The sequence below is a fragment of the Sinocyclocheilus grahami genome, unplaced genomic scaffold, assembly GCF_001515645.1.
Source record: "Sinocyclocheilus grahami isolate Dianchi unplaced genomic scaffold, SAMN03320097.WGS_v1.1 scaffold179.1, whole genome shotgun sequence".
Classification (NCBI taxonomy): Eukaryota; Metazoa; Chordata; class Actinopteri; order Cypriniformes; family Cyprinidae; genus Sinocyclocheilus; species Sinocyclocheilus grahami.
The window spans coordinates 939,650-949,479 of NW_015505358.1; the positions used below are offsets into that span (position 1 = coordinate 939,650).

A 9,830-nucleotide genomic window follows, 5' to 3' on the forward strand; every position below is an offset into this window, starting at 1 on the left:
TATATATAATTATTTGTGTTAAATTATTAATATAATTGTATACTTGGTGTATATATATTAATATACTTAATTATACTTGCAATATAATTTAAATTAAATAAACACTAAATTAAATAAGATAAACTAAATAATCTAAAAAAATAAACTAAAAGTAATGAATAAAAAATAAATAAACTATATAGATATACTTTATTAAAAACAAAATCTTACATTAAAATGATTCACAAAATGACACAAAAAAACAACAGAATTACTAAAACTTTAACTAAAATCAAAGTGAAAACAGAAAATATAAAAAATAAACTAATTCAGCAGATTAATATAGTAACTATAATAGTATATCAGTGACACTAAAGTAACCCTGATATCAAATTAAATATATAACATTTTAATAAATAATATTTAATCAGTATTAAATATAATATAGATTTAATTAAACATATTATATAACATTAATATTGAATTTAAAGTTACTCTTATTTTACACAATATTTAAAAAATGTTTTGCATTAATGCATAATAATTTTTTACTTTGTTTATATCCATTCCTCAGAATCCCTCAGGTTTTCCTTCCCAAATCAGTCCGCAGATTCCGTCTGTGCCTGATGATGTTTCATCATATTTATTTTTTTGATTTCATTCGCAGGCAGTTCGACTGTATACAAAAACCTGTCCATTTGTCACAGTAACATGAAGGTGTACCTGAAGGACGATGTTCCCGATCGGCTGCACTATAAAAACAACGTAAGGATTCAGCCAATCCTTCTGGTGGCAGATGAAGGCTGGACGATTGTCAAAAATGGCAGACTCCCGCGCCGTAAGTGTTCCTTGAAAGCAAAGAGTTATTTTACATTCTTCTTCTTGAAATGCCCTTGTTAAAAACATTTACTATTTGAAATTCCTGTTAAATAAAAAATTTTAATGGTATTTCCTAAATGCATATTGTTTTTTTTTTTATACATTTCTTGTTTTTCGCAGTGGGCGATCATGGCTATGACAGTACGTTTCCCAGCATGCACCCCTTCCTGGCCGCCCATGGGCCCGCGTTTCGCAAAGGCTACAGGATGTCGAGCTTTAACAGTGTGGATCTCTACCCGCTCATGTGCCACCTCGTGGGCGTCCCTCCGAAGCCCAACAACGGCAGCTTCGCTCACGTGCGCTGTGTGCTAGTTAACGAGCAGTGCGGGGAGCTAGCGCTAGCCGTGGGCCTCGTCATCGGAGTTCTGATCATCCTGACCACCTTCACCTGTCTATTCAAGCTGATGAAGAACAGAGATCCCTCATCTTCACGTCCGTTCGCCCGCTTGGAGTTAGAGGACGACGCTGATGACGAGCCGCTGCTGGAATGAAGCGTGTCATTAGACGCTGGTACTGTCTTGGATGGAGAGATTTGACTCGATACAAGCACATGTAGGATATGGTAAAGGAATAGTTCATCTAAATGATGACTGCATTTTCATTTTCAGGTGAACTGTTCCTTTAAATGCTGAAATGGTGCAGAGATGACAATCATATTGAAACTGTAAGGGAGGAATTCAGCAGTTGTGAAGCCAGCAACACACTGAAGGCACAATAATGATGAGTCAACGTTAGTACTAAACAAACATGACAAAACATGTCCTCAACATTATCAGCAGCTGTTGAGAGAGAAATACTTTACAAGCATTTAGTTTCTTAAAGGGATAGTTCACCCAAAAATGAAAATGCTGTCATTATTTAATCACGCTCAAGTTTCTTTCTTCTGTTGAGCACTAAAGAAAACATTTTGAAGAATGTCGGTAACCAAACAGTTGCTGGGATCCACTGACTTCAGTAGTATGGAAAAAAAAAATACTAAGTCGATGGATACCAGCAACTGTTTGGCTACCAACATTCTTCCAGATATATTCTTTTGTGCTTAACAGAAGAAAGAAACTCATACAGGTTTGAAACAACATGAAGGTGAGTAAATTATGACAGAATTTTCATATTTAGGTGAACTATCCCTTTAACCAGATTATGAGTTCACTGATATGGAAGATTATTTCTGCCACAGAATACTTTTTTTTTTTTTACAATTTTGAGTTTATATCTCACAATTCAGACTTTTCTTCAAATTCTGAGTTAATACTTTGCAATTAAGAGTTTATATATACAATTCTGACTTTTTTCTCTCTCTCAGAATTGAAATGAAAATGTCAGAATTGTCAGAAAAAACAGTCACAATTTCCATTTTTGTGGCGGAAATAAGTTTCCATACCCTGGACAACAACAATATTCAAAAAAAAAAAAAAAAAAAAAAAAAAAAAAAAAAAAAAAAAAAAAAAAAAAAATAAAAAAAAAAAAAAAAAAAAAAAAAAAACAAAGCTAGAAATATTTTGATTGTGTTAGATAGTTTCCTGAAAAATCTCACACGCACAAGCATGCTGTCATCACATTTAACACAGATTTATGAATGATTAAATCGTGCTACTTCCAGTAATGCTTTCTAGCATTATCATATGCATGTAAATATTGCTTTATATCTATGCATACTGTATGTTAGCAGTCAGGTTACTGAGGTATGCCATGCTTCATGCTCTTTAACTGCTGTGCGTTTCCCAAAATCATCACAAGTCTAAGTAGATCCTAGAATGCATTGATGACAATGGTTTCTACTTAGGCTTGCAATGCTTTTGGGAAATGCAGGACATAAGCAATAACAATTATTACAAGCTTCTTTTCAGTGAAGAACCAGGATACTGAGGTTACTTGAAAATGCCCGTACTGAAACTTTATTTATTAAGTCACATGTTTTATCTGTTTTCATCACCAGGGCATACACAACCAGTTATATATGCATATTTATTTCTTTTTTTTAGAGGTTGCTTGGTCTTTATTACTTTTCAGAAAAGGGTTATTTAGATCAAATGCAACTAAAGAAAGGCTAAATCTCACATTTCTTCTTGAATCCCTACTGAGGAATGTTTCTGTAGGGTTTATGAGGGCTTTTACCTGAATGTTGCTTGTATAGTTGAATGTTTCTCAGAGATAGTTGTGTGTGTGTGTGTGAATACACTGTAAAGCTTGTGTTTTTGCTTGTTGCACTGTAATCTGTAGGTTGAGATTTGGGGGAAGGGAAGATGTTGCTGCTTTTAAAATGAGGACCTTTTATTCATGCTTTAAAATGTTTGTATAACAGGGATTTTATTTTTCTATTTAATTACTAGCAGTTGTTCTTTTTTTTTTAAATGACATTGCTAATTTTATTGGGAAATAATAAGTGTTTTTGACTTGTAATGCTGTTTTTTTTTTTACTGTTGACGAGAAATGAGTTAGAAAAGCTGTGTAAAACCTTTTCTTTTTTGACTTTTTAGCCATTGCTTGTCGCTTTATAAGTATTTCTTGCAGTTTTGTCTGTACATTTAGCGGTGGTCAATATTATTTCGCATCAATCTTTAATTACTGAAAGGAAGGTTACTGAAACATAGGAAATCGTCCTGGCTTGTGCAGTATTTGGCTATCAAATGTTTGTGGTCGTATGTTCACAGCTTTTTGAATATTCATGAAACTATGCAAAGCAAAAACTCTATGGAACCTTTTTTCACTTAGAAATACATGACATTTGTCATCTGAAAATCAAATAAAATATCTATTTCAGATATTTAAAGAGTGTTTTTTTAGTGATAAGCAGCCACTAGAGGTCTCACTTTATGTTATTCTAAACATACCAGGTGAACTAGGGGTTACTGTATATCATGACGACACTCAGTTGTGACTTTTATTAAGTCATCGCTCATTCTATAGCACAAGAGCGAAATATGATATGTAAAGGTTGTTTTTATCACTTTTTATGTACAGAATTGGTGTTAATTTAGGAGAAAGGGGCTCTTGGCTGATAGTGTACATTTATATCTGCTCACCCAGGCTGCATTAATTTGACTAAAAATACAGTAAAAACATTAATATTGTGAAATATTATTACAATTTAAAATATCTGTTTTCTATTTTAATATATTTTAAAATGTAATTTATTTCTGTGATCAAAACTGAATTTTCAGCATCATTAGTCCAGTCTTCAGTATCACATGATCCTTCAGAAATCATGCTGATTTGCTTATTATCAATTCTTAAATATTATAATTTTTTATTATTATCAATGTTGAACACAGTTGTGGCACATAATATTTTTTGGATGAAACCATTATTCTATTTTTTTCCCAGGATTTTTTAATGAGTATAAAGTAACACCAAAATAACGGCATTCATTTGAAATATAATTTCCAAAAAGACTTTACTGTCAATTTTGTTCAATTTAAATTTCAGTTGGTTAAATAAAAGCATTAATTTCTTTAAAAAATACATGTAATGGACTTGAATGGTCATGTGTATAGTCTTATTAAATTATTTGAAATGATGAAAAAATTAATTTACTGTCACTTTTGATAAATTTAATGCATCCTTGCTGAAAAGTATTAATTTCTTTAAATATATACACACACATATATATATATATATATATATGTATATTAGGGCTGTGCAATTAATCGCATGTGATTGTCAAGCGCATCTAGTCTAAAGCCGGTTCTGTGATTAGTAGTAAATCTCTTATCACCTGCCCCACTGTATATATATGTTTAATGACACCAAACTTTTGAATGTTCATGTGTATATATAAATCTTATTACATGCACCTAATCTAATGTGACATACCACAAATATGTATCTGCTTAGTTGTTGTTCAATACAGAGCAGCAGTTTAGTGTGTGACTGTTACTGCACAGTCCTGAGGTCAGTAATCATGTGTAAATGAGTGTTCAGGGAGTCTACGACTCTATATTTAGAGAGAACTTACTGGAATAGTTTACCCATAACCCTCCCAAACTGAACCGCCAGCTGATTATGAAGCCCGACCGGCAGGAACTGGGGCCTGAGAGACAGTGACCCCATTAAATGTGTTACTTACTGTACGCCACATCTGTCTGATTCTGATCTGATTCGAAGGTAATGAGACAAAAAGGTGGCGTTAGTAAGGAAAAGAACATTTTTGTATGACTACTAAACCCGGTTTGGATTTTCGCACCAGCGCTGTGAGAGGTCAGTGATTCGTGACTCAGGTTTTGACAGGAAGGAGTGAAATATGATTAATCATATTTCTATAAAGGACCCCAGCGACACTGAGCTAGCGTAGGTGACACTAAACTCCTCCCTTTTGCTCCTGCGCTGCGTGGAAGCTATTTTTGGCCCTCCTGTGACAGTTGGAGCGGCTCTCACTGACAGCTGACCACAAGGGGCCAAATCAAAACAAGCACCGCACCTCCACCAACCTGTTACAGCGCTGAGACCATCACAACACCCCGCCGGACACATAAAAGACTCCCACATCCAAGGAAAAGAGATTACATATTCATAATTCTCCATCAACTTCTGAATTTGAGTGAGTTTAAGCGATATGACCTCAAATGAGGAGGACAAAGACCCTGATATCGAGCTTTTCGTGAAGGTAAGCATGACGATAAGCTATAGTGACCTGCGGGTCTAAGCTCCCTGGCTATGTTTGAAGGTTGCACATTTAATCAATAGTCAGGAGTCAATGCTGGCATTACTTTTAAAAGCTTTCTGACAGTTTTAGCAGTTTCGTTTGAGGTTAAGATGGGCATTTGGCCCGGGACAGTTTCAAAGCAGAAACTTTGGGTTGCTCTTGAATTATTTCTTCCTTTCTATCAACACCTCATGCTCTAATTCCTCTGTGTTCAAGTGTCTAATTTCTTCTGCTGCTTTCTGTGGTTCATTTGCATTGGTTTTTTTAGATGTGATGATGTTTAGATAACAGCTGAAACTGGTGAAAGAATGAGGGTGAAATGTTGATGAAGACTGTCATAATCACAGAAGGTCAGACACTGTATTTCTTGCATGTGGCGTCAAAGTTATAAATAGAGCTAATAGTGACAGTAAATTAGAGACAGGTGTTTAAAAACTGTTTTCTTCTGGCTGACTATTGATATATGACCTCATCTAAGTTGCTTAAAATTAGGGTTAGTGATTTGACAGCCCCTAACTTTTAGTATTAAACTTTTGCATACTGTGTTACAGACATGTATGATTCATTTACTCACCCTCCATTTGTTTCAGCCTTGTATGAGCTTCTTTCTTCTGTTGAACACAAAATAATTTATTTTGAAGAATGTTTTGTAACCAAACGGTTGCCGGTAGCCATTAACCTGCATAGTGTTCTTTATCATACTATGGAAGTCAATGGCTACCGTCAACTGTTTGCTTACCAACATTCTTCAAAATATGTTCTTTTGTCCTCTACAGAAGAGGACAAAAAAATGTTCCAAAGCAAATGCCATAGAAGAACCATTTTGGGTTCCTCAGTGAACTTTTCAGTGAACAGTTCTTAAAAGAACACTTTTTTCTAAGTGTAAAGAATATTTTAACAATCTTTTTCCACTACAAAGAACCTTTTGTGCAATGGAAAGATTCTATGCATGTTAAAGGTTCTTCATGGAATCATAGATTCCAATAAAGAACCTTTTTTTCATGGACAAAACGTCATTTTTCATTTTGTTTTTCATGGACAAAACTCAGAAATCCAATGCACAGAGAGTCATAAATCACATGCTATGAACATCTGTTTAACCTAAATAACTCATTTAAATAATAAAATAATTTTTAGTCCTTGCTCTGAATATACTTTATCCCATGGGAATGTGGATTGAGTATGTCAATTGTCTTAACATAAGGTGTAACATAAGCAATAACTCACGACATTCAATCCGAGCCAATCAAGCTTTTTTTTGACCCTTTGAAATCCAACCTCTATGCATTTTATCCAAGCATAGTTAAGTGCTAAACACATTAATTTTAGGTGGCGAGGATGATGTCTAACTCATAGTTGTGTTGACAGGTACAGTATGACCCCAAACCCCTTTGCTGTGGGCTAATGGGGCAGGTAATGGAATTTCCATGCATAATTCAGCTCAAGCGCGGATCTGATGTCTGGCTCAAGTTACTGGCCCAGTTAAGGATGCTATTGGATAGCTTGAATGCCTAATTTCAGATATGGAAATTTGGCATTGAATCCCCATTGGTCCTTTGTATTGTGTACTATTGTATTGCAGATTACAAATCATGCACTGAACGTTGAATGACTTTCAGCGGTTTAATAATCTCACATTTGGCCTAATGATATGACATGATATAATGTAGCTGGTGTGTGGTGAGCGCACTGACGCCGTTGTCCTGTGGCTGCCGTCGCATCATCCAAGTGGATGCTGCACACTGGTGGTGGTTGAGGAGAGACTCCCCCCCCACATGATTATAAAGTGCTTTGGGAGTACAACAATACACAATAAAGCGCTATATAAATGCATCATTCATTTATTCATTCATAATGATACTGACATGCATGTCTGGGTCTGTGAGTTATATACATATTGATACTTAATTTATAAAATGTGTATATATATATTTTAATGTTATAATTCATTTATTCAATCCATTTTTTAAACATTTCAAACACTTGCCTGCACTAAAATAACACATTTACTTATACATATTTAACTTAAGTTGAATAATAAAAAAAAATACATATATATTTTGTGTATACACACACACACACACACACACAGAGTATATATTGTGTGTATATATAAAACAAATATATATTTTATATATACATTTGATATTTATAAAAATGTGTATTATATACATTTTAGGTCATAATTCACTGCATGAATTTTTACATTGCTGATTTACAACAAATACGTTAATCCATTTTCTCATTTTCAAGATGCTGACTGCACTAAAAATACTCTGGTGATACCATGGTATTGTGCTTATATGATGAGATGCATTGTGTCTGGTATACTGATTTATCAGTTTGTGTTCCTCAGGCTGGCAGTGATGGAGAAAGTATTGGAAACTGTCCTTTTTCTCAAAGGCTTTTTATGATCCTGTGGCTGAAGGGAGTCGTGTTCAACGTCACCACTGTCGACCTGAAAAGGTAATGAAAATGTATTTAAAAATCTGCTTTGGGCATTAGAGTTGCTGTTAGAAAATTCTGTGGCTTTTAGTTAAAGTCTGTTAGCTTTAGATAGATATCTCCCACCTAAATGTCCTGTTTCATACATTACACTCTAAAAAATGCTGGGTTAAAAAGGGACAAACCCAGCTATTGGGTTGTTTTGACCCAGCGGTTGGGTCAAAACAACCCAATAGCTGGGTTTGTCCCTTTTTAACCCAGCATTTTTTAGAGTGTAACACAGCAAAGAAAACTGTGCTTATCAAGCATTTTCATTGGCTTTAAATGGCTGTTATGTAATGATCAAAATCAGATGTGAACGTGCATTAAAAATCTAAAGTTTTCCATTTTTCTTCAAGGAAACCAGCTGATCTCCATAATCTGGCTCCCGGTACTCCTCCACCATTCCTTACCTTCAATGGCGAAGTGCGGACAGATGTCAACAAAGTCGAGGAATTCTTGGAAGAGATGCTAGCGCCTTCCAAGTAGGTTGACAGGATGTTCACAGATGGATTGATTGTTTATGTAATGCGAACAGCATTATTTTTCGTTCACGTCCAAAGGTATCCAAAACTGGCTGCGAAGAACAAGGAGTCAAACACGGCTGGAAATGACATCTTTGCAAAGTTCTCAGCCTACATCAAGAACACAAATCCAGGAGCCAACGCAAGTGAGTTTAACGTCTGCTTTATGACTTATTAGACAGGTTCAAGGATTTTCTACAGCTCTTTATGGATGCTGCTGTCAACGGCGAAATATGGAGCCATATGTTATCCAGAGCTCATCACATTCCACTAGGCCTTTAAAGGGACTGTCTTGACTTAAAGCCGCTGTATTTCTTCAGATAAAAACATTCAGCACAAGCACATATCAAACTTTTGGCTGTGTAGGTCTGGAGAAGGGGCTACTGAAAGCTCTGAAGAAACTGGACAACTTCCTGAACTCCCCTCTGCCGGACGAGATTGATGCTGATAGTACGGAGGAGGAGAAGTGCTCCAACCGCAAGTACTTGGACGGCAATGAATTAACGCTCGCAGACTGCAACCTCCTCCCCAAACTGCACGTAGTGAAGGTAATGTACCGCTGCATGGGAGATCTGCTGTAATTGATCATTTAGTGCAAGAAAAAATAGTGGTGATTCCTGAAACGTTCCAACAACATTCCTTTTTCATTGCTGAAATGTTCCTTTTTATTGCAGTGAATGTTTCTCAGGGTGGGTTTACTTTTTAAAGTCAGCTTCTGCACAGATACACAACTGTCCAGATAACAGGAAACATTCTCACACATTTTTAAAAAGTTATATATAAGGGGTCAAAGTGTTCTTATAGTAATGTTTATGGAACATTCTTATAACATTATTAATAGGCTATTTAATATATATTGTGCTTAGATGATTAAAAATAAATATTCAAATTACATTTAGGGTGAAGAAATTAATAGAACCTTGTAAGAAACGTTTTAGTATCCTTAAATAATGTTCTAGTTATGGAACGAAACCTGGACATTTTAACATTATTAGAATATTAAGGAACGTTTTTTACCTTTTAAATGACATTGTAATCATGACAGGAAACTGGAAATTTTAAAACTTTAGTTACATTTCAAAGCAATTATTCCCGCAACGTTTTTATATAGCCTAAATGGGTTAGTCTTTTGAACATTCCTTTCTTTGAACATTCTTGAAACGTATAAAAACTGTTCTGTTTTATTTCAGTGAATGTTTCTCTGGTTGGGTTTACTTTTTAAAGGAGACATATTATGCCCCTTTTTACAATATGTGATATAAGTCTCTGGTGTCCCCAGAATGTGTCTGTGAAGTTTCAGCTCAAAATACTCCACAGATCAT

The 9,830-nt window shown here is 35.0% G+C and overlaps 2 protein-coding genes across 3 annotated transcripts in view; both read left to right on the forward strand.

The window, feature by feature from the left end:
• Nucleotides 1-1,720, forward strand: part of enpp4 (ectonucleotide pyrophosphatase/phosphodiesterase 4) — a 6,162-nt gene extending 4,442 nt beyond the window's left edge. The window contains exons 3-4 of one of the 2 annotated variants that reach the window (XM_016284028.1): nucleotides 651-817; nucleotides 979-1,720. In XM_016284028.1, the coding sequence (XP_016139514.1) occupies nucleotides 651-817; nucleotides 979-1,349 (538 nt within the window). In that variant the 3' untranslated portion in view covers nucleotides 1,350-1,720. Of the gene's footprint in view, nucleotides 1-646; nucleotides 818-978 lie in introns of both variants that reach the window. The other variant, XM_016284027.1, reaches the window with a different exon arrangement.
• A 3,515-nt stretch (nucleotides 1,721-5,235) lies between these two features.
• The window catches only part of clic5a (chloride intracellular channel 5a), an 8,167-nt gene continuing 3,572 nt past the window's right edge, over nucleotides 5,236-9,830 (forward strand). Inside the window, exons 1-5 of the mRNA XM_016284030.1 lie at nucleotides 5,236-5,461; nucleotides 7,857-7,966; nucleotides 8,344-8,469; nucleotides 8,548-8,654; nucleotides 8,875-9,056. Coding sequence (XP_016139516.1) covers nucleotides 5,411-5,461; nucleotides 7,857-7,966; nucleotides 8,344-8,469; nucleotides 8,548-8,654; nucleotides 8,875-9,056 — 576 coding nt within the window. The 5' untranslated portion in view covers nucleotides 5,236-5,410. The remainder of the gene's footprint in view (nucleotides 5,462-7,856; nucleotides 7,967-8,343; nucleotides 8,470-8,547; nucleotides 8,655-8,874; nucleotides 9,057-9,830) is intronic.